Genomic DNA, 26,108 nt, shown 5'->3' on the forward strand with positions numbered 1-26,108 from the left:
ACTCAAAATTGCTCATAGCATTCCACATGTGGCCTGACCAGAGCTTTATACAACCCCCTCAAGCTGTACCACTCTATTGTTGTGTTCTAGCGCTCTTGAAATGAATGCTTTTACTGCATTGGCATGATCTAAATGAGGATGTTTTACTCATTTCAATGATGGCCAATTCAGAGGTTTTCCAAGCTTTCCAACAGTTCTTAGCTTGTAATGATAGGGCGAGGTTTAAGTTATTTGATTTTAGAATCAGTTTTGTTGAAAATTAAATGTTAGCCATTCTGAACAAGAGCAAAATGAAGTGTCAGAAAAAGCACATTAAAAATAGAGAATGGGCTCAGAATTGAAAAATGACATCCTGTGTCAATTGAATAATTATTCAACAGATTAAAAACATTCCCAAACCACAAGTTCATTCAGTCCATAAGATAGACTTTGGCATCAAAAAATATAGAATGAAATTGATAGTTAATCTAACTGAAGGGTGATAAAGCGCTAAATTTAAAGTAAACAGAAAAATAAATTTTAAGACAATGACGTTTGCAAATGCTTAAAAGAGTACAAAAGAAATAAACTCCAAAATGATGGCAGAAAGCAAGAAACAAACTGAAAAATGAATAACAGAGGCCTGAAATAAAAAGAACAGACGAAAAGGATTGTAGCTCCAGAAATAGAAATAAAAAACGGATGGCAGGAGGTATGACTTTAATGATACAGGGACAGAAATCACAGACCCTGGTGCTGCACATGGCTCACAACACCCCAATCACCCTGGCAGAATTCTGTAGCAAAAGAAATCTCCCCACCACCTTCTCAGGTTTCATTAGGGACCTCAATAAAACTGACCTTGCCAGCTATGCCCCACAGTTGATGAACAAATAAGAAAAATTGATACATTCATTGACGAATTTTCAAAAGCACTATACTCAATATATAGTTTACACATATGGATAGTGGCAAGAGTGATATTTAATTTGTCTTGGACAAAGCCTAGTTGACAAAACAAATTCTGAGCCATCATGAAAATTGTTGGAATGTTCAGCCATTCAAGTTATTTAAGGTAAAATATAAACAAGATATTGCATGTTACTCAAAGCTCAACTTTTGTGAGAATGTAATGATGGCTTCTGAAAACAAAGTAATTATTAATAAATCCATTAGCAAAACAAGGAACTACATTTTCATTTAGAGTCATTAAAATGTGGAATTTGCTACCACTGAAAGTGGCTGAGACTAAGAATGAAGTGGCTTTCAAAAGGAAACCAGATGAGTACACAAGAAAAAGGAAACAAAATACAGATTCAATCAATAAGCACATCGACCTGGACCCAATATACCAGCCACTGCAGCGGACAGCTGGAACTGACAACTGGAAGCGGTACAAATCACTATAAATGCTGGAGGAAACATCACAGAAGCGCTTCACAGGAGGCTCCCAAGCACTGAGGATGTCACCTAGACAGGGAATGAAACGTCTGCAATACAAATTCACAGCTCGGCGAACAGAAATACAACAAGGAAACAAAATGCTCAAAGATGAGGCAGATGGAATGGGAGGAGACAGATTTCAAAACTAGCAGAGATTGGTTACTCCAAACTGATCACTCTTTTCCATATATTCTATGTAACTGTATCTTACCGTTCCAGCTGTATCCAGGATTTCAAGCATGCATTGTTGTCCATCGACTTCAACTTGCTGCCATAAAAAAAAAATTATTGGAACCAAAAGGGATTAGTCAAATTGTTTCTACATTGAATCAAATAGAAAATAATGTTGAATTAATTATCAAACAAATCAGTGTTATCTTTAATGTCAAATCTGCATTACATGTTCTACTTCACAGAACCTTATAAAGTTTAAAGAAGCTTGAAAAATGCTGTGGTATCAAGGATTCTGTACAATATGATTTGTTGAACACTGATCCATAAAAATAAATATTAATAGCACAGCTATTAACTATATCCGCTTGAGGAACCATTCTCCTCCTCTTGACAAATCATTTATCATTAATCAAGTTTTATTTGTAACATAGCTATTCCGTGCAGCTCAGAAGACTGCCTCGTGCATGTGGAGAAAATCTGCCCTGGGAAGTGATGGAAGTACTTTATCCTGGCTTTAGCTTTGGAGACATTAAGCTTTTTGACTTCATAATAAACTCACCTTTCTATAAGAATCTTCTATTGTCGGATCATACTTTTCAACAAATATTCCTTGAACAAATTGTACAGTCTGCAAAACAGTGCAATTGACTCAACATTACTATGAAAACAGATGATTATACAGAAGTCGCACTTCACAGATTAATGTCAAGTTATAACATACAACAATGACCTTTAATTACAGCTTTAATTCCAGCATTTGAGAAAAATGCAAAATGTGAAAAAATGTTTTCTGATGAAAGTACTATATGCTGCTACTCTGACCTACAAACTAAGATAAGTCAAGTTATGGAATTGTGAAAACATTAGATGCAGGTCATGCAGCCTGGCTTGCTACAACAACAACTTAACTAGTCTCACCCTCCCACTTTATCTCTGTAGTTTCCTCTTCAAATAACTATCACATTGTCTTTCAAAAGCTATAACTGAATGCGCCTGCACCACCACCTCATAGGCAGTGCATTCTTAACCCTACTCAAAAGGTTATTATGCTGTCTCTTATTCTTTAACTAATCAGAAAAAAAAACATCCTGGTTCTCAAGCTTTCTGCCAAGTGGAACAGTTCTCCTATTTACCCTGCCCAGATTCTTAATGTTTTAGCAGTTTTAGCAAATTTACTGTCAATCTTGTCTTCACCAAGGAGAACAGTCTCATCTTCACCAATCTTTCCACGTAACTGGTGTTTCACTCCTGGAAGTATTCTCAAAGCGTTTCTGCACCCTCTAAAATTCCTTTGGTTCATTCTTACAGCATGACGACTAAAATTGCACACAATAATCCAATTGAAGCCAAACCAAAATTCACCATAGTATCCTGTTTTAGTACTCTGCGCTTTATCACCTTGTAAAGTCCTTGACCCAAGATGCCTAGTAACTGTTCGCTACCGCTTAACCTCTCAATGCACTCTGCCACCTAGGATATTTGTGCACATATACCCTAAATGAACTGTATCCTTTCCTCATTTTTCCTATCAAAGTATATCGTGGCACACTTTTTGGTTTCAATTTTCATCTGACACCTATATGCCCATTTCACAAGTCTGTCTATTCTCCTGAAAATTATCAACACTACTATAATTGTTACTGTATCCTTTCCAAACAAACGTGTGCACATGTCAGAATCACCTCTCAATAAGAAACAATGAGGTAGGTCCATGATTAATTAACCAATTAGAGTTTGATTTACACATAGCCACTGGAGTTAAATACAGGGACTGCCAGCAACAATGGACCCATATAATGATGGTTGAAAGGAAACTGGAGATAGACATAAATATTTCACTTCAATGCTTTGACTCACCAAAGCTGACTTCCCAACTCCTCCTGAACCGAGGACCACCAACTTATATTCGCGCATTGTGTAGCGTTTTCTGTGTGTACAGTTATCAGCTGCATCAAAATAAGTTTCACGATTGTTAGATAAAATGTTGCTGCAAAGAAAAGTTACATGCTAATTTCAGAATAAAGTAAAACCTGCTACAGTACGTTACAAAGATTACACTGAACCATAGCACAGAAGCATGCTGTTCAGGCCAACAGGTTTGTAAAAGTGGTACTCAAGCCTTCTCAAAAACATCTATTCAGAGCAGCATAATGCAATTTCTGTAGAAATTGCAACAGAAGCTCAGGATGGATGACAGCATCTGCAGAGAGTAACACGGCTAATATTCTGAATCTAGATGAACTCTCGAAGAAGATTCATACTGAACTGGAACATTAATTTTGTTTCTCTTTTCACAGAAGCTGCCAGACTTGAGTTTCTCCAGCACTGTTTTTATTTCAGATTTCCATAACCACAGTATTTTGATTTTAATTAATCTATTGGTGTACCCTAGAACTCTGTGGGAAGTTAGGAAAATGATTGTTGGGCTCCTTGTGGAGATATTTGTATCATTAATAGTCACAGGTGAAGTGCCAGAAGACTGGAAGTTGTTAACATGGTGCCACTATTTAAGAAGGGTGGTAAGGACAAGCCAGGGAATTATAGACCAGTGAGCCTGATGTCAGTGGTGGGCAAGTTGTTGCAGGGAATCCTAAGGGACTGGATGTACATGTATTTGGAAAGGCAAGGACTGATTAGGGTTAGTCAACATGGCTTTATTTGTGGGAGATCATGTCTCACAAACTTGATTGAATTTTTTGAAGTAACAAAGAAGATTGATGAGGGCAGAGCAGTAGATGTGATCTATATGGACTTCAGTATGGCATTTGACAAGGTTCCCCATGGGAGACTGATTAGCAAGGTTAGCTCTCTCAGAATACAGGAAGAGCTAACCATTTGGATATAGAACTGGCTCAAAGGTAGAAGACAGAGGATGGTGGTGGAGGGTTGTTTTTCAGACTGGAGACCTGCGACCAGTGGAGTGCCACAAGGATCGGTGCTGAGTACATTACTTTTCGTCATTTATATAAATGATTTGGATGTGAGCACAATAGGTATAGTTAGTAAGTTTGCAGATGACACCAAAATTGGAGGTATAGTGGACAGCAAAAAAGGTTACCTCAGATTACAACAGGATCTTGATTAGATGGGCCAATTGGCTGAGGAATGGCAGATGGACTTTAATTTAGATAAATGCAAGGCGCTTCATTTTGGGAAAGCAAATCTTAGCAGGACTTGTACACTTAATGGTAAGGTCCTAGAGAGTGTTGCTGAACAAAGAGACATTGGAGTGCAGTTCACAGCTCCTTCAAAGTGGAGTCGCCGGTAAATAGGATAATGAAGGCGACTTTTGGAATGCATTGGTAAAGGTATTGAGTACAGAAGTTGGGAGGTCAATTTTGGAATATTGCATGCAATTCTGGTCTCCTTCCTATCAGAAGGATGTTGTAAAACTTGAAAGGGTTCAGAGAAGATTGACAAGGATGCTGCCAGGGTTGGAGGATTTGAGTTATAGGAAAAGGTTGAATAGGCTGGGGCTGTTGTTCCTGGGGCATCGGAGGGTGACCTTATAGAGGTTTATAAAATCATGAGGGGCATGGATAGGATAAATAGACAAAGTCGTTTCCCTGGAGTGGGGGAGTCCAGAACTAGAAGGCATAGGTTTAGGGTGAGAGGGGAAAGATATGAGAAAGACCTAAGGGGCAACGCTTTCATGCAGAGGATGGTATGTGTATGGAATGGGCTGCCAGGGGAAGTGGTGGAGGCTAGTACAATTGCAACATTTAAAAATTATCTGGATGGATATATGAATAGAAAGGGCTTGGAGGGATATGGGCCAGGTGCTGGCAGGTGGGACTAGATTAGGTTGGGATATCTAGTCGGCAACGACGAGTTGGACCGAAGGGTATGTTTCTGTGCTGTACATCTCTATGACTCTATTCCTACCTCCATATGTAGTGCTATCACTTCAACTCTGTGTTTGAAAGTTCCACATTATAATCATTCCGAGAAGGGAAAATGTGTCACCTGAATGCCTTACAGGATTTATTACCATTTAAAAAAAAATAGCTTGCACTTTTGGTCTCTTCCACAAATGAAGCTATTTCTCTATGGCAAGGTTAAATGCTTTCATAATCTTCAGGTTTTTTTAGATTAGATTAGATTACTTACAGTGTGGAAACAGGCCCTTCGGCCCAACAAGTCCACACCGCCCCGCCGAAGCGTAACCCACCCATACCCCTACATCTACATTTACATTTAACCCTTACCTAACACTATGGGCAATTTAGCATGGCCAATTCACCTGGCCTGCACATCTTTGGACTGTGGGAGGAAACCGGAGCACCCGGAGGAAACCCACGCAGACACGGGAAGAACGTGCAAACTCCACACAGTCAGTCGCCTGAGGCGGGAATTGAACCCGGGTCTCAGGCGCTGTGAGGCAGCAGTGCTAACCACTGTGCCACCGTGCTGCCCAAATTACAAGTGATCAGATCACGAACGGTCTGCCCTTTAGAATTCAATTTATAGTTCAATCTTTGCCGATTATACAACCTCTCAATTCTTGTATTATCCTTGTACATTTTTTTCATTTCTTGCCTGTGCCTCTAATTCTTTGTGACATAATTAGGTGACCAAAACTATTCTCAATATTATAAAACACGATGTATCCAAATCTTTATGGAAATTTAGTTATGTTTATCCAATCTATTAATTTGGAATAGAACTACAATATTTTGGTTTTATGGCATTAATAACATTTATCATTTTTAGTGATTTGTCTGTCTGTATCCTCCAGATCCCTTTGTGCCCAATTAGGCCTATGCTGACGAATCAGATTTCAGTTCCAGTGTATCTCTAAACTTTGCGAGGTGATGCATTTTTCTAGAAAGAATAAGACAACCATATACTCAAATTACAAGTGTAGAATACAACATGCATAGACAAGATATCCAACTTGTGCTTAAGGCTACATTTAACATATGCCTAACATTATGTTGCAATATACATAACTGTGGCTATTAGACAGTTTCTATTAGACAATACTTTCCTTAGAATACAGTTTCTTATATAATGAAAAAAATTCTTACATGTTTTGCACTTTGTCAAAAGCTTTTGATAATCCAAAAATACAATGTTGATCAACTATCTTTACGCAACAACCCACTAAGGACCTCAAACAAAAAATCAGATATCATCTTCAAGGAATCACTTTGTACAACCTTTGGAAACACTCGTCAAGGTTGTTACACAAAACATTTCTTTACGATCCCTCCCAAGAATTTTCCTGAAACACATGTCAAGTTAATTGAACAAATTTTTCAGTTTGAACTTGTTTGAATGTCATGAACTTTTATCTGATCCATAGCAATCATCTTGAGTTCAAGTGAGTTATTAAAACGTCAACCAGCACAATTTACACTTTTTGGACCAACCTTGGTAAATATCACTTTGTGCATCTGTTCAATTTAATTCAAGATGGGTTAAAGCAGCTACTGGCACAGAGGAAGATGACGTGATCTTTAGTGGTAGAGGATTTATTGGATCAGAGGCTCAACTTCAGATCAAGTATCATGACAAGATGTCAACAGCCTGATTAAAATTGACAATAGTTCGAGAGAGGTGAAACCACTGGTAATGGTATTACCCTTCCAGTGGAGTGAAGGAAAACAGTTTCATTCTTCCCAACACTGAACTATAAGAAACAGCACCTCATCCAGTATGGGATACTGGGTTGGCAATCTGACAATACAGGCAGAAGGGTCAACAAATATGGACATGTGTATAAATGTTGCACTGGATCCAATGTGTACAGAATCTTTTGACAATGACTATCATAGAGATGTTGAGATGACCAAGGAGATACCCTTGCTAGATTCTGGAGGTAACAGTCATAGGCAGGAAGTCAAGCCATGACTGAAGGTGCTACGGCTACAAATGAGTGGGTCAAGAGTAGGGCCAAATAAGTGTATTTTCACTGAGCTGGAGAACTGGAATTAGACAATTGTTGACCATATCAAAACGTTGTTTAACAATTGAGGAATACTGAACCCCAGTAAGTCTGAAAATTCTATCTCTTTTAATTTATCACATTGAGCCTCGCCTTTTGTCAGTTCTCAAAAGGGCTTTCCTCCCTCGCCTGAGCAGCATTTCACTGGATATTTTTTTTTAATCTTGCATGAGTCCCTTAGGGTGGTTTTAGATGAAGAAATGTATTCAGTAATCATAAAAAGTGATGGGTCTAAACTTTTATTAATCAAATTTATTCTCACCAATTCAGTGAATGTGCACATTGGTGGCTAGACCAGCATTTAATCCCCATCTCCAGATAAATAGGGAAAGTGGTTCTAAGCTGCTTTCAAGGATTGTTTCAGTCCATGGGGTATAGGTACAATCACAGTGCTGTCAGGAAGGGAGATAAAAGAAAACAAATAGAGCCAGTGACAGTGAAGGAACGGTGATGTAGGAACAACTCAGGATGGTGTGGCTTGAAGGGGAATTTGTAGGTGGTTATGTTCCAACGCATCTGCTGCTCTCTCCTTTGAGGTGGTACAGGTCGCAGATTTGGAAGATGCTCTTGAAAGTGCCTTCGTGAGTTTCTGTAATGCACCTTGTACACGATACTTACTGCTGCTATTCTGCATCACTGGTGAAGGCAGCAAATGTTTTAGGTGTGGAAAGGAAATCAATCAAGCAGATTTTGTTCCAGCTGGTGTCAAACTTTTGAGTATTGTTGGAGTTACACTCACCAGGCAAGAACAGAGTACCATTGTATTTCTGATTTGTACCTTGCAGTTGACGGACAAGCTTTGAGAGTGAGGAAGCAAGAATTACTGCAGAATTCCACGCCTGCTCTTTTAGCCACAGTATTCTTAGGGGAACCTCAATTATCCAAATGAGATGGGTGGGCACTATTTTGTTCTGTTAAATGATTATTTGGTTAATCGATTAAATGCTTTCCCTCTGGGGCTCGGAGTTTTCTATTAAGTCTGCTCCCCGTTCAGGAGGCGAGGCAGCAGCACACCGCACAAAAGCCTTGGCCCGTTCCCCCCAACACTGTCCAACACCGCCCCCTCCCCGCCCAACATCGCCCTCCCGCCTGTCCCCCCCAACCCCATCCATCCCTGCCCCCAACCCTGTCCAACACTACCTCTCGCCACCAACTCCATCCAACCCGGCCCCCACCTGCCCCCAACCTCGCCCTCCCCCTAAGCTCGTATACTGTCCCCACCCCAACCGCATCCAACCCCGCTCCCACCATCCCCCCGCACCTGCCCCCAAACCTTGTCCAACACCACACCCCGCTTGACCCCCAACTCTGCCCCCACCCCCTCTCTGGGGCAGCTGGACCAGATACCAACAAGACTGTTTCTGCTACAGCCTTTTGGAAGGTGAGTCTGCAAATAACACGTGTGCGCACATGCACAAACAAACACACAACGTTTGACTGTAACATTTTGACAGGCTCCACCTTTACCCTGTACAGGACAACGTTGGACAGATTATCTGGGGAAGGGATGTTTAGAGTTTAAGCCTGCGCAGAACTCCAGGAAAAGTGTGTGGGTGGAAAGTGAGAGCGAGAGCGCGTGAGAGGGGGAGCGAGAGAGAGAGACAGCGAGAGAAACAGCCAGCGAGAGAGAGAGAGCCAGCGAGAAAGGTGGGAGGTCACTCATTTAGAGACAGTGCCTGCACTCCCATCAGTCCAGGACTGTTCTCGGCAGCACTTTTAATCACTAAGAAAAAGCCCCCAGTGTTGGACACACGTCTTTGATGTAATGTTTCTGTCGGGACCGCAAGATCTCCTTCGGATAATCCAACTTTCTATATATGGCTCATCAAGTTCAATTTCTGGTTAATGGTAATCTGCAAGATGTTGACAGTAGCAGTTCAGCATTGGTAAATGTCATTGATTATTATGGGGAAATTCCTTTTGCTGCAGGTCATAGCCTGGCACTTAAGCAGGAAATAATATTTGGGCCACATACCAACCTAAGCCTGAATATTGTCCAGGTCTTGATGTGCAGTTATTGAAAATCTCACCACTGACCTTAATGATGGTTGAGCATATGACATGATACAGATTAACTCCTGCAATGTGCTGGCACACCGATGATTCATCTCCAATAGCCACAGCCATCTTCCTTCATGCTGGGTATAATTTCAATCAGTGCAGAACTTGGCCTGGGATTCTCCCTTACTCAGTTTTGTTAGGGTTTCTCGATACCATACTCAGTTAAATGCTGCTTTGATGTCAATGCAACATTAGAACTATTTCTTTTTCGTTTTAACAAAAGGAACACATTTAGAATCCCTATGACAAATGCTCTGGAACCATCCCTTACAATACTATTTGTGGTTTCTGGATAGCAGTGAAACAAGCTTGTCATACCCTTCTTTTGAGACTTTTCCAGTTTGCAAATAGCAATACACCTCCAACATGTGACCTCATGTGCCAAAAGCTTCAACTCTTTTATGGCAACCACAATTCGCACTTCTATGGTGAGCTCAAAATTGTAAAATTACTCATGCCACACATGCAGTGAGTCCAAAAAAAATGGAAAGAAAAGTGAGCAAGTGTTTGTGGGCTTGGAAATAGATTTAAAGAAAACAGGAAAGACAGAGATCATAATGGAAACATTTTAGCATTCTTGGATTAACGAATTTAGATAAAATAACAAGTTCCTGCTTTGAAAAGCAAATTTTAGTCCAAAAAAAACTCTTCTGAGAAATGTTAGTTGCATCTGTATATCCTTAAATTGATCATTTGCCTAATTTAGCAGAATATTAAACCACAAATGGCATGTACTGTAAAAAATGCATTAAAATGTAATGATTAACTGCTCAGTTGAGAAAGCCCGCTGTTGATGCATTAATATCCTCACACCCTAATTGCTGAGAATGTTGCTCATTGTTAAGATGGAACTAATTATAGCTTATTAAAGAATCTTCTGAATAAACCAACAAAAGATGTATCAAGCACAGTAGTCATATTAGACTGAATTATGCATTGAAATTTTTACTGCGTTGATCTTATTTCTAGAAATGAGACTTTTATGGAATACAAATGTAAATGACTTCATGTATGACAGCAAGCTTTTAAAAGTTTCTGAAATGAGATATGGGGCAAAGAACAATTTAGAAACATGATGTAGAGGTTCTGAGGTTGGACTTGTGAATGTGTATAGGCTATGAGCAGATAGGGAAATAATTAGATTTTGAGTTTTATGAAACAAGAGTTTCAGCTGAACATGATTCCGATTAGATAAGAACTTGCAGTTAACAATGAGGTGCTGGTGGCAAGGGTAATGGGTCAACAAGGTGGAAAAGCATTCATTATGGAGAGTCATTTAACAATATGGGAAGCATTCAGTATGTAAGGTCAGTTTAACAAGGCAAAAAGTATTCATTATGTGAAGCCAGTTAAGGTTAAGAACATTCATTGTGGAACAGCATATGGCTTAATCTTTACTACTGACACCCGTTACTTGCAATGGTCACCCAATTAAAATGGGTGTTGCCTTATCCGGATGTTCCTCCCTGTAAAATGGCTATATAATTCATTAAGAATCTGTTGTTCCAGAGAGAAGGCCGAGAACTCATGTCGCTGTGCACATGGACAATCATTCTCACTCCCTCCAGCGCCCGGAATAAAGATGAAGGAAATAAAGCCATACTGTGTCTCTGAGCGTTTTGCTTCGACTGAGGGGGAGGAATGGGCTAACATACTGGGGTGGACAAAGTCAGAAGTCACACCACACCAGGTTACAGCCTAACAGATTTTGAAATCACAAGCTTTCTGACCTGAAGGAGCAGCACTCCATAAGCTTGATTTCTAATAAACCTGTTGGACTATAACACGGTGTCGTGTGACTTCTGAACTTAAATAGAAATTTATTTCTGACAACCAAAAAACAATATATGCTAAAATACGGTTATTTATCTGACAACCTTTCAAGAGTGAAGTGGGCGGCATGGTGGTTAGCACTGCTGCCTCACAGCACCAGAGACCCGGGTTCAATTCCCACCTCAGGCGACTGACTGTATGGAGTTTGCACATTCTCCCAGTGTCTGCGTGGGTTTCCTCCAGGTGCTCCAGTTTCCTCCCACAATCCAAAGATGTGCAGGCCAGGTGAACTGGCCATACTAAATTGCCCGTAGTATTAGGTGAAGGGGTAAATGTAGGGGTATGGGGAGTTTGCACTTCGGCGGGTTGGTGTGGACTTGTTGGGCCGAAGGGCCTGTTTCCACACTGTAAGTAATCTAATCTAAGAAGTTTATTTTATTGCTTAGCGAGCAATTCTGGAGATTTGGCTGAATGCCTTAAAAATGAAAACCTAATTTCAAAAATTATAAATTAGATTCTTTTAATGTTGAAAGTAGTGTTAAATTTAACAGAGCATAACATTTTAAAAATGGAACGTGAAAGTTTAATTTTCATAAGTAGACAATTTGCAGTCAAGCCAAGTATTACCTTTTGTTCCATGTCTTTTGTTTTCCAAATCTAAGGTTCTACCATACTGCACACTAAATAGGCTTTACGAACAAATTAAATTTCCATAAGCTGAAGTCTGTTTGTCAACCAAGCATGTAAGACTCTACTTCCACCCTATTTTTCCGGTCCGAAGAATCAAGCTTTTACAGATATCTAGTGTATTATGCAACCCTTGTATTGCAAACTACAGTCAAGATAGTTGTCAGCCTGTGTTTTCACCCATAAATGTATGCTTTACTCACCAGTACCTTGTAACTGCGCACAGGGGATCAAGCAGGCAATACAGATTTTGTAGCCAAGACAGGTGGGAGGTTAAGGCACACACTGTATGTTGGACGTCAATGACACTTCAAAAGATGAACATTCAAGACTGGGTCAGCAGTCTGACAGTTTAGTGATGGAACAGAAAGTGAGGACTGCAGATGCTGGAGATCAGAGATGAAAAGTGTGGCACTGAAAAAGCACAGTAGGTCAGGCAGCATCCGAGGAGCAGGAGAACCGATATTTTGGGCATATGCCCTTCATCAGTAATGTTTAGTGATGAAGTCAAAAGAGATGATGATAAGAGATGATGACATCAATGTAAATTGTGAAAACTAATGCTGTTTTCAACTGATGTCAAGATGAGTATATGGCTGAGAAATAGAAGTGAGCTTCAGATAGATCCTTGAGGTTTGCCAGATGCAAGAGTGCAATATCAGCAAAGAAGCAGGTGACCACGCAGGCAGATGGACACAGACACTTCTTTGGAAGGTACAATGCAAATATACAGGCACAACAATGTAAAGACATATTTTATAATTTCAATAGTCTGGTTTCAAATTTATGCTAGTCGATCTCAGTGCAAACCATCGTTTGGGCAACAAGTTTTGCTGAATCCAAGATTACCCAAATTATCATGCATCACTGTTTCGATCTATATAGTTGGCATTTTTCATTGCAGGCAACCATTCAAATCACTGCTCAAGTCAAATTATTTTGCTTCTAATAGTATCAGCAGCAGTCATCTGATGCACCGATTGCACCAAACGGCATGCTTATTGAACTAAATCATACAGAACAAGGCAGCACAGATGATTGATGACATCTCCAAGGAATGTAATGTTTTTAGCTCTCACTGACGGACCTGTACAATATTACAGTAAAAGCTATATTAATTGCATTTAAATTAACTTGTAGAAATCATATCAAATACACAGACCTATGCTGCACCTAGGGAACTGAGACTAAGTGGAATCAGCAAGTGGCCTGAGAATATTTGGACCGAGGCAGGAATAATGCAGGTAGCAGTATCAGTTTACTCCATCCCACAAAAAAAATGATTACTGTAAGAACATTAAGATTGACAAGTCGCCAGGCCCGGACCAGATTTGTCCTCGGCTGCTTTGAGAAACAAGAAATGCAATTGCTTCGCCACTTGCGAAGATCTTTTCATCCTCGCTCTCCACTGGAGTCGTACCCGAGGACTGGAGAGAGGCAAATGTAATTCCTCTCTGCAAGAAAGGAAATAGGGAAATCCCCGGCAATTACAGACCAGTCAGTCTCACATCTGTCGTCTGCAAGGCGTTAGAAAGGATTCTGAGGGATAGGATCTGGAAGAGCATGGCTTGATTAAATGCAGTCAACATGGCTTTGTGAGGAGCAGGTCATGCCTCACAAACCTTATCGAATTCTTTGAGGATGTGACTAGAAACGTTGATGAGGGTCAGGCTGTGGATGTGGTGTATATGGACTTCAGCAAGGCATTTGATAAGGTTCCCCATGGTAGGCTCATTCAGAAGGTCAGGAGGAATGGGATACAGGGGAACTTAGCTGTCTTGGATACAGAATTGGCTGGCCAACAGAAGACAGCGAGTGGTAGTAGAAGGAAAATATTCTGCCTGGAAGTCTGTGGTGAGTGGTGTTCCACAGGACTCTGTCCTTGGGCCTCTACTGTTTGTAATTTTTATTAATGACTTGGATGAGGGGATTGAAGGATGGGTCAGCAAGTTTGCAGACAACACAAAGGTTGGAGGTGTCGTTGACAGTATACAGGGCTGTTGTAGGCTGCAGCGGGACATTGACAGGATGCAGAGATGGGCTGAGAGGTGGCAGATGGAGTTCAACCTGGATAAATGCGAGATGATGCATTTTGGAAGGTCGAATTTGAAAGCTGAGTACAGGATTAAGGATAGGATTCTTGGCAGTGTGGAGGAACAGAGGGATCTTGGTGTGCAGGTACATAGATTCCTTAAAATGGCCACCCAAGTGGACAGGGTTGTTAAGAAAGCATATGGTGGTTTGGCTTTCATTAACAGGGGTATTGAGTTTAAGAGTCGTGAGATCTTGTTGCAGCTCTATAAAACTTTGGTTAGACCGCACTTGGAATACTGCGTCCAGTTCTGGTCGCCCTATTATAGGAAAGATGGGGATGCTTTGGAGAGGGTTCAGAGGAGATTTACCAGGAAGCTGCCTGGACTGGAGGGCTTATCTTATGAAGAGAAGTTGACTGAGCTCGGACTTTTTTTCATTGGAGAAAAGGAGGAGGAGAGGGGACCTAATTGAGGTATACAAGATAATGAGAGGCATAGATAGTCTCTGGCTATCGACTCTATTTCCCAGGGCAGAAATGGCTAACATGAGGGGTCATAGTTTTATGCTGGTTGGAGAAAAGTATAGAGGGGATGTCAGAGGTGGGTTCTTTACACAGAGTTGAGAGAGCATGGAATGCGTTGCCAGCAGCAGTTGTGGAAGCAAGGTCATTGGGGATATTTAAGAGACTACTGGACATGCATATGGTCACAGAAATTTGAGGGTGCATACATGAGAATCAGTGGTTGGCACAACATCGTGGGCTAAAGGGCCTGTTCTGTGCTGTACTGTTCTATGTTCTAACCATCTTTCTTTGTATTGGACATGAACAGACCTGCAAAGGAGTATCTGGAGTTTGCACATTCTCCCCATGTCTGCATGGGTTTCCTCCGGGTGCTCCGGTTTCCTCCCACAGTCCAAAGATGTGCAGAGCAGGTGAATTGGCCGTGCTAAATTGCCCATAGTGTTAGGTGTGTTAGTCAGAGGGAAATCGGTCTGGGTAGGTTGCTCTTCGGAGGGTCTGTGTGGACTGGTTGGACTGAAGGGCCTGTTTCCACACTGTACAGAATCTAATCTAATCTAATCAACTAACAGCGTAAAATAAACTTTGTAGAAATATCAACTGAGCGTATTCATTTTTTAAAACTTAATTCTGTTTTTGATGTAGGTGTCACTGGAAATGACAGTATTTCTCATCCACCGCTCATTATCCTTGAACTAAATGACTTGCCAAACCATTTCAGAGAGTTTTCAAGTGTCAATCATGTAACCCTGGGTCTGTAGTCAAATGTAGGGCGGAAATGATAAAACGGCTGATTTCCTTCCCTAAAGGACGCAAGTGCAGCAGATGGTTTTCAAAGATGGCATTCAATAACAACCTTCTGGTCATTACTACTAAAACTAGTTTGCAATTCCAAAATTATGAACTAAATTTAAATTCTACCAGCTGCCATGGTAAGATTTGGACAGAACTCTAGACTATTGGTTCTGTAACATTACCACCACTTCCCAAGTCAGGTGTACATGTTAAGTCACTATCTGTAGAATGTTGTACTTGTAATTAGCCCCTCTTTTGCATGCTATGTTTTGTACTCAAAATTTTATGTACATCATTACATTATAAACTTTTTAACGTTGCAACATCTTATGGTCCCAATTAGTTAACAAATGAATAATTATTACATTTCAGTCCTCCAATTTTCATCAGGTGAACCAATTGTAACCAGAGATTGACCTGACCAGATTATTTAAGCATAGTTGCTCCAACCTCTTACAAGAATGAAACATATGTGATGCATAGGTTTGACAATGTTAGAGTAAGTAACTTTAGCCGTGACAGCAACTCTTATGTAAAAGATGTGCCATTTTTCAAAACATATGTATCTATATTTGAGCCCCAAGTATAAAAATGTGCTTGAATCAAATGGATTAGCGAGAGAGTACGGTGTCACTCAGTGAGCCATCAATAAAATGTTGCAGATACGGGATTCTACCTCAAAAAAAATCAGAAGCATAAAATCTTGATATGAAAGTTAAGCATTTTTATACTGTGACATTGGAGCACCTTGAAATGTTTAAACAATGGTAATTTAAATAAAAACTCAGAACAATTCAATCCAAAGATGTGCAGGTTAAGTGGATTAGCCATGCTAAATTGTCCTGTAGTATCCAGATATGTTCAGAATAGGTGGACTAACCACGGTAAATGGGGGTTTTAGGGATAGGATGGAGATGCTCGGTTGGGTGGGATGCTCTTCGGAAGGGCAGTGCAGACTCTATGGGCAGAATGGCGTCTGTGTGCAGTAGGGATTCAATGATTATATGAAATTTTCTTGTAAAAAAGTAATTTCTGTAGCATAAGTCCCAGATGCATCAAAAATGAAATCAGTCACGCCATAACTCGAAGAAATTGTCACAATCAAATGCATTGACCCGAGACACAAAGTTAATAATTATGGATAGCTACTTGGAAATTTCTGCTCTAAGGAATGTGGATCCTGTCCACCTTCTAAATACTATCAATGCTAAGTGTCTGCTAATTAACAGCAGAGTTATCAAGGTTTTCAAAGGTCACTATTTGGAGTGCCTAGCTTTAAAAGTATTCACTCTAAGAAGTCAGAACTGAATTCTACCAGTTTCCTGGATGCAATAAATCATAAAAATTCACTTATATGGATCACTGGTCAGCTAGCACTTATTGCCTGACCCTAGTCGCCCTTGAAAAGGTATAGAGCTGCGTTCTTGAAACGCTCCAGTCCATGTGCTGCAAGTAGGCTCACAATGCCTTTAGTGAGGAAATTCCAAGATTTTGACCCATAGTGAAGGAATGGGTGATGAGTAGCTTTCAGAGGAATTTGCAGGTGACGTTCCCATGCATTGCTAGAAGTATATTACTGGAAGATGGGGTGTTATGGCTCAGCAGTATTCCAAATAGTTTTTGTCAAGCAAGTATGGTTGCTTAACAAGAGAATTTAGAAAAATCTGAAGAAATTGAAGTTGACATCGAATTGCAGGACATCTGAGGAATGTCAATAAGTAAGACTGATTCCCTCATGCTCCTCAGTCTAAAAAGTTGGTTATGACTCTGTTTGCCCAAAGACCCTTTGCAACTTTTAGCCATCCAAGTTGCAAACAATAAAACTGATAAAGATACACAGAATTTTAAATATGACAACTTTGCTTCCATGCATCCAAGTCTAGCAATGTGTCTTAAGTTGCTAATAATGTACAATGCTAGTCTAGTGATTCAAGTTTGACTTTAAAATGCTGGGCAGTTTGCAAAAAAAAACTGAAGCAGCAATTAATTTCAAAGAGAAAGTCATCAAAAATAATTGCCCTTAAGATAAATCTAATAGAAGTCAAAGTTTGGATCTTTATATTTTATTCCTTAGAATCCTAAAAGACAATGAAAGCTTTGTATTGTTACGATGCTTGTGTTATAAATTTTTTGGGTCCAAAAATAGGGTGACATAATGACACAGTGGCTAGCACAGCTGCGTCAGCACCAAGGACCTGGTTGGATTCCAGCCTTGGGCCGATGTCTGTGTACAGCTTGCACGTTCTCCCTGTGACTGAGAGTGTTTCCCCTGGTTTGACCCACAGTCTAAAGTTGTGCAGGTTAGGTGGACTGGCTATGCTAAATTGCTCCATGGTGTGCAGGCAAGGTGAGTTAACAATGGTAAACGTGGCATTACAGGGATAGGACAAGATGCTCTTTGGAGGATTGGTACAAACTCTATAAGGAATGGTCTCGATCTGCACTGTAGGGATTCTATAAAAGCCACGCCATGCACAACAGAAAATTACTCTGACAATCGATAGAAGGGTTTAGATGAGGCGGCTGGAAAAACACAGCAAGCCTGGCAGCATTAGAGGCGGAGAAGTTGATGCTTTGGGCATAACCCTTCTTTCAGGTCATACTCAAAACATCGACTTCTTCGCCTACTGCTGCTGCCTGGCTTGCTGTGTTCTCCAGCTTCCTTCTTGTCTACTTTGGATTCCAGCATCTGCAGCTTTTTTCTTGTCTTGACAGAAGAGTGTAGCAGGATACTGAATTACACCCCAGCTTTCTACTGCATTAAAAAGGAATTTTGGCTGGAAAACATCCAAGTAGTTATTACATTTCAAATGCAGCAATTTCCTTCCTCCTCACGAGTTATGTAGGATCAAAAATAAGTGGTGAAGATTATAGTGAAACAAAACTGGTCCATCAGTCATAAAACACAAAAAAAATTTCCTAACATAAACATAATTCAAGTCCCAACTTGCTCCGTTAGGCACTAAATATGGAGCTTTACATTTTATACTTCATTACATGAACTATAAAGGGTTCAAACTCTGATTACTAGCAGTAATTCCTGGCATATATCATTAGTCGGCAAACAAAGTCATCCTCACTTTCTCCTCACCCCCCCGCCCAACCCAAAGCAGAAAAATCCTCCTATTTCTTTCTTTTTTAAGTGGGGAGCTTGGCTGGTTGTGAAAGAGGAGAGATAGAAGACATTTCTTTCTTCCCCCACCCCTTAAAAAAAGTGAAGGAGTTTTTACTAAAATATGGTGGGAGGGAAGTTTTTTTTTTAGTAATTCACCATTGGAACTTTACACCTACAAAGATGTAAATTGCCAGTCACAAAGGCCTAAAAACGGTTCAAATTCACCAATGGTAGTGTCCCATTACAGTACTCAGCCCTGTGAAATTTGAGCTTGTGTCACTTTTGTTTAATCTAATACATGGGTAAATGAAAACAGAGAAACAGGGATTTAAATCATCGCTATCAAATTACAATATCAGGTGCTCTGCTACACAATACTGAAGTCCACAATGGTGAATTGGATATGGGTGATGATAGATGCAGGTAATATCACAGCAGTCACCTGTTGTTCACTCCACCTGAAATTCAGTTCAGTTGACTTCAACAGAACTATTTGGCACACTAAATTCTGCAGCAAGTGACTCATCTTCTGCCTCCCTAAAGCTTTCCCAACACCTACAAGGAATAAGTTACAAGCTTGATGCAATATTCACCACTTGACTACAGCTCCAAAGACAGTAGAGGATTTTTTAAAAAGACCAGAACAAAGCAGCCTGCATGACTGACATAACCGTAACCATTCACATCCTTCACTACTGTTGTCCAAATGCTTTACTGTGTACCATCTACAAAATACACTACAGCAATTCACTAAGACTTCTTCAACGGCTGTTCCCAACCTAAAACTTCCACCAATCAGAAGAGCAAATGAATTAGAAATCATGCCCTTTAATTAAGGTTACCAATGATTATGACTTGTAGATCACGAGTGTCACTGCTGTTGGGTCAAAATCTTGGAACCCCCACTCTTAGAGCACCAGGGAAACATGTTCATCCTGAACTGCAGCAGTCCAAAGACATAACTTTCACCACATTCTCTAAATAATTAGGGATGGCCAATAAATGTGGGCTTTGCCAGTGACACCCAAATCCCACAAATGAATATTAGGTTGCTCTATCCTGCATGCGAAGAAGTGCTTTCCTGATTGGATGGTGCAAAAGGTGGCAGACAAACATTATCCTCAGCAGTACCACAAGTGCAAGTCCCAGAGGAAGTAACTAGCAACACATCCTGAAAATATATAGCAGGATTTGGAATGGAGGGGAAGTGGCCAAGAACCCCTGGTAAAACATTTCAGGCTACAATTCAAACTTCCTTTTCAGATGCTGACAATTGCAATTTTTTTTCTTTTATTTGTTCATGGGATGTGCGTGCCACTGTCTAGGCCAGCAACTATTGCCCAAATGGGCAGCACGGTGGCACAGTGGTTAGCACTGCTGCCTCACAGCGCCAGAGACCCGGGTTCAATTCCCGCCTCAGGCGACTAACTGTGTGGAGTTTGCACGTCCTCCCCGTGTCTGCGTGGGTTTCCTCCAGGTGCTCCGGTTTCCTCCTACAGTCCAAAGATGTGCAGGTTAGGTGAATTGGCCATGCTAAAATTGCCCGTAGTGTTAGGTAAGGGGTAAATGCAGGGGTATGGGTGGGTTGCGCTTCGGCGGGGCGGTGTGGACTTGTTGGGCCTGTTTCCACACTGTAAATAATCTAATCTAATCTAATCTAAAATCCCTAATTGCAGAGAAGTCAGTTAAGAGTCAACCACCTTGCTTTGGGTCTGCAGTCCCACACAAGGCAGACCAGGCAAGGATGGCAGATTTCCTTTCCTCATATGGCCTTTAGTGAAGCAGGTGTGTTTATCTTTTAACAATTAACAGTGGTTACATGGTGGTCACAAGTCTAACACTTTTAATTCCAATTTTGTGAATTCACATATTATCTGCCATGCTGGGATTCAAAAATATTAGCCTGGGGTTCTGGATTATTAGCCTAGCAACCTTGTCATTAATTCTTGCCTTCTTTTTAATTTGATATCTATGGTAGTTATCTCTGTAGTTCAGTCAGTAACCAGTATCTGCAAAATCAAACGTATCTCTGGCATACAGTATTACAATATATCATACTAACCAAAGAGAAAGCTAAAAGCTGCCATTCTATCTGAATAACCACAGATTTTATCCATGAGCCCAAATGAAAAATGAGGTTGCACTGGCTAAACAGTAATGTTCCATTAGCAAAGGATAGTTGCAGAAAGTCAGTCACACCTAAATTTTAAATTCTGAAGTAAAATTCTGACAACTTCCATGAGGGCTCAATTTTCTACTGCAGATGATCAGTTTCCAAAATCATTTTCCAAGCTGTCCTTTTCACATATGTTTCAATGGCAGATGGGTCTGGGTTGTCATTAGCAGGAAAATTTTGTTACAGAAAAACTGCACCACAATAATATTATCTTTTATATTCCCCGGCACCTATAATGTATTTTGACTAGGAGATGGTTCAAACTGCCTTCTAAACTTTATCTAGTCAACAGCTCAATATACCTCTATAAATGAAGTGTGAATTAGCATGGTTTAATGCATTAGATGTTCATAAGTATAATTTGATTCTGCTCATGGAAATTCTGGCAGTTCATATTTAGAAGACAACCACTTATTTTATCATGTGGCTTAGTAACTTACAAGTCTCAGGCCCTGTTCGTCAATGCAGTAGATTTAGCGATGCAGAATCTGGAGTCGGACTTCTAGCCCTTCCACCTACAAAATTATAGATTTAATACAGCAATGAGATGCATAGCATCAACAATTAAAAAATCATTCTCACAAATATAAAATGAACAATAAAACTATGCAGACATTTTGGCGACAGCTAACTAACCTTGTCAAAGTATGCACTTTCCTACAAGAATTGTGACATCTCCTTTCTCAATACCCCGTATAAACAAAGTTAAAAACACAAAACAGAAAGATACATTTCTTATGATGAAGGGCGACTGCAAAATTCTCGAGTAGGTTCTTGTGGTGACAATAATTCTCACAGTCTCACACACATGCTCCTCCAGATGAGTACCAGAATTGCAACGTTACTGGTCAGATGGCAGATAAAGATTTTACAAACATAATACAGTAAATCAAATAATTCAGGTTCATGTTTCTAAGCAGCTTCAAGAATCAAAAGTTTGCAGGGACAATTTTCCAAAAAAGATGTTAATCCATTATTTTTGACTGCTATTTTGAATTTCAAAGTTGCAACAGTTATAAATTGCAAGGCAATTTTAAGATAAAATATTCACCTTTTGTATAAATTGAAATTGGTAACTATGCACTCAAAGTAGTTCTAACTGGTTCAACTTCCATTTTAGAAATCAGGAATTTAAACAACATGAGCTGTACTAAGATTTTCTTACAGGAGACTACAGAGCATACTTTTTCTATTGTTATCCTAAATTTGCTCAATTTATAACATTTATCGGAAAATTAGAGTTTTTATTACTGGTCTAACATTCCAAAGGAGAAAGATGTGATTAGGATACACTAGTGGCAACTGCCGAAACGCAAGTCTTTCTATTTCTAACCTGATTTCCTTCCCCAAACTGGTGCACAGAGGGTGAAACAAAGTAGATTCAATGCAGAGCAAATAAAATAACAAACTTGTTGCATAAGGATACATAAGAACAATTGGAGGCAAATACTTTTTCTTACATTTTCTTCCCCTTTTATCACTGCGCTTGTCTTTAGTTTAGAAGCCACCATCACCAACTGTGCAAAATTCATACTAATCTTAGTACAAGGGCTATGCCACTCTGGTCAATTATACAGACACACATTACTTGACTGCTGTATTAACCTTGCATGAACAAGCATTTTGATCTGACAGCAGGCCTGAAAACTTTCATTTTTACAAATTTGTAATGCAGTTACTTCCCTTAATGTCAAGAGAAATTCAGGAAACAAAGCTGTGTTTACTGCCAGTTGTGGTTCAACACAAAACCATCTAAAAGGAAGACTTGCCTTACTAACTGTTAGGATGGGTGTCAAAACATGGAAATGTATGGGGAAAACCTATTATTAAAATGCATTGCAGTAGCAATGCATCAACAGTAGTTTACAATTTATCCTGGAAGACAGCAACCACAATGTCCTTCAGAATACTCTGCAGAAATCAAACAATCTTAAGAAGCTTTAGGCAAACAATTTTTTTTCAGGTTAGAAAAGGTCAATGTTACATAACTTCACACTCAATACAGCATCCTCCAGGAATAGAACAAAGCTGAATCACCTTCACTGTACTTGGAACAATTGCAGCTGAAACATTTATTCCCCACATTATTTTCCATCTGCCAAATACTGCCCACTCGCTTTATCTGTCTCTATCCCTCTACAGACTCTGTCACCCTCACCACTTCCTTTCTATTTATTTTTGTCATCCACAAACTTGACTACAGTATTCACTTTCCTCATCCAAGTCATTAATACATATTGCAAATAATTCAGTACACAGAGCTCTGTAGGACATCACTAGTTGCCAGCCTGAAAATGCACCCCATATCCCAATTTTCTATCTTCTATCATTTAGTCAATCCTCTATCCACCTAATATAATATCTTAAACACAGACAGCTCATATTTTATTAAATAGCCTCATGTGTGGCGTTTTCTGAAGATTCAAACATATTACATTCACTGCTGCCCCTTGATTTATCCTGCTTTTAGTTAATCAGAGTCATACAACATGGAAACAGACCCTTCGGCCAAGTCATCCATGCCAGACAGATATCCTAAATTGGTCTATCCCTATTTAACAACATTTGGCCTCTATCTTTCAAAACTCTTCAAATTCATGCACTCATCCATATGCCTTTTAAATGTTGTAATTGTGCCAACCTCCACCACTTCCTCTGGCAGCTCATTTAATACATGCACCACCCTCTGCGTGAAAACATTGCCCTGCAGGTCCCTTTAAAATCTTTCCCCTTTCACGTTAAACCTATTCCCCTTGGTTTTGGACTCCCCTACCTTGGGAAACAAACCTTGGTTATTCATCCTATCCATGCCCCTCATGATTTTCTAAACCTCTATAAGGTCACCCCTCAGCCTCCGATGATCCGGGGGAAAAAAGTCCCAGCCGATTCAGCCTCACCCTATAGCTCAAAACCCCTAATCCTGGCAACATCCTTCCAAATCCTTTTTGAACACTTTCATATTTAACAACATCTTGCCTTTGGCAGGGAGACCAGAATCAAACAAGTATTCTAAAAGTGGCCGAAACTAACGTGTTGTACATCTGCAATATGATATACCAACTCCTATAATCAATGCACTGACCAATGAAGTCAAGCATGCCAAACGCCTTCTTCACCAATCTGTCTACCTGTGGCTCCAGGGCTTTCAAGGAACAATGCACCTGCATCCCAGGTCCTTTTGTTCAGCAACACTCTCCATGTCTAACCATTAACTATACAAGTCCTGCTCTGATTTGCCTTACCTAAATGCAATACCTCACATTTATCACCCATTGGCCCATCTGATCAAGGTCTCCTTGCATTTGGAGATACCTTCTACGCTGTCCACTACACCACCAACTTTGGTGTCATCTGCAAACTGACTAACCATACTGCCTATATTCACATCCAAATTATTTATATTAATGATGAAAAGCACTGGACCCAGTACTGATCTACCACCAGTCACAGACCTCCAGTCCAAAAAACCCTCCACTACCACCCTGTCTCCTATCTTCAAGCTAATTTTGTATCCACTTGGCTAGCTCCCCTCCAGATTCCACGTAATCTAACCTTGTTATCCAATCTACCATGCGGAACCTTGTCGAATGCCTTGCTAAAGTCCATTTAGACAACGTCTAGCGCTCTGCTTTCATCTTCTTTGTCACTTCTTCAAAAACTCAATCAAGTTATTGACTGTACTTTCTCAAGGAATTCTAGTAAATTTGTCAGGCACGATTTCTCCTTCATAGAGCCAAGCTGACTCTGCTTAATCATATTACATATTCTTAAATGCTCCTCTATTATATCCTTTATAATAAAGAGGGTTTTGATTTATGCATGTTGGACTTACAAATGCCATATGATCTTCTACAGGAATGTGATTTTAAAGACGACATACAGGCATTTCCCATACTTAGAAATGGCTACTTTATATTATCCTGTACTATATTATGATTTACACACAAATTGACCGATGAATGGACTCCAGAACAGAACCTATTTGCAACTCAGGGACTGCTCATGGCCTAGAACATAGAACATAGAACATAGAACAATACAGCACAGAACAGGCCCTTCGGCCCACGATGTTGTGCCGCACTTCTATCCTAGATTAAGCACCCATCCATGTACCTATCCAAATGCCACTTAAAGGTCGCCAATGAATCTGACTCTACCACTCCCTCGGGCAGCGCATTCCATGCCCCCACCACTCTCTGGGTAAAGAACCCACCCCTGACATCTCCCCTATACCTTCCACCCTTCACCTTAAATTTATGTCCCCTTGTAACACTCTGTTGTACCCGGGGAAAAAGTTTCTGACTGTCTACTCTATCTATTCCTCTGATCATCTTATAAACCTCTATCAAGTCACCCCTCATCCTTCGCCGTTCCAACGAGAAAAGGCCGAGAACTCTCAACCTATCCTCGTACGACCTACTCTCCATTCCAGGCAACATCCTGGTAAATCTTCTCTGCACCCTCTCCAAAGCTTCCACATCTTTCCTAAAGTGAGGCGACCAGAACTGCACACAGTACTCCAAATGTGGCCTAACCAAAGTCCTGTACAGCTGCAACATCACCTCACGACTCTTGAATTCAATCCCTCTGCTAATGAACGATAATACTCCATAGGCCTTCTTACAAACTCTATCCACCTGAGTGGCAACCTTCAGAGATCTATGTACATAGACCCCAAGATCCCTCTGTTCCTCCACCTGACCAAGAACCCTACCATTAACCCTGTATTCCGCATTCTTATTTGTTCTTCCAAAATGGACAACCTCACACTTGGCAGGGTTGAACTCCATCTGCCACTCCTCAGCCCAGCTCTGCATCATATCTAAGTCCCTCTGCAGCCGACAACAGCCCTCCTCACTGTCCACAACTCCACCTATCTTTGTATCATCTGCAAATTTACTGACCCACCCTTCGACTCCCTCCTCTAAGTCATTAATAAAAATTACAAACAGCAGAGGACCCAGAACTGATCCCTGCGGAACTCCACTTGTAACTGGACTCCATGCTGAATATTTACCATCTACCACCACTCTCTGACTTCGACCGGTTAGCCAGTTTTCTATCCAATTGGCCAAATTTCCCTCTATCCCATGCCTCCTGACTTTCCGCATAAGCCTACCATGGGGAACCTTATCAAATGCCTTACTAAAATCCATGTACACTACATCCACTGCTCTACCCTCATCCACATGCTTGGTCACCTCCTCGAAGAATTCAATAAGACTTGTAAGGCAAGACCTACCCTTCACTAATCCGTGCTGGCTGTCCCTAATCAAGCAGTGTCTTTCCAGATACTCGTAAATCCTATCCCTCAGTACCCTTTCCATTACTTTGCCTACCACAGAAGTAAGACTAACTGGCCTGTAATTCCCGGGGTTATCCCTATTCCCTTTTTTGAACA

General features: G+C 40.4%; 1 protein-coding gene across 3 annotated transcripts in view; it reads right to left on the reverse strand.

The window, feature by feature from the left end:
• Positions 1-26,108, reverse strand: part of LOC140457851 (ras-related protein Rap-1b) — a 73,931-nt gene that overhangs the window by 23,779 nt on the left and 24,044 nt on the right. For 2 of the 3 annotated variants that reach the window (XM_072551548.1, XM_072551546.1), the window contains exons 2-5: positions 21,148-21,222; positions 3,454-3,542; positions 2,156-2,224; positions 1,634-1,690 (exon numbers count right to left, since the gene is read on the reverse strand). In XM_072551548.1, the coding sequence (XP_072407649.1) occupies positions 1,634-1,690; positions 2,156-2,224; positions 3,454-3,510 (183 nt within the window). In that variant the 5' untranslated portion in view covers positions 3,511-3,542; positions 21,148-21,222. The remainder of the gene's footprint in view (positions 1-1,633; positions 1,691-2,155; positions 2,225-3,453; positions 3,543-21,147; positions 21,223-26,108) is intronic. The other variant, XM_072551547.1, reaches the window with a different exon arrangement.

The sequence above is a fragment of the Chiloscyllium punctatum genome, chromosome 32 (genome assembly GCF_047496795.1).
Source record: "Chiloscyllium punctatum isolate Juve2018m chromosome 32, sChiPun1.3, whole genome shotgun sequence".
In the NCBI taxonomy this organism is placed as follows: domain Eukaryota; kingdom Metazoa; phylum Chordata; class Chondrichthyes; order Orectolobiformes; family Hemiscylliidae; genus Chiloscyllium; species Chiloscyllium punctatum.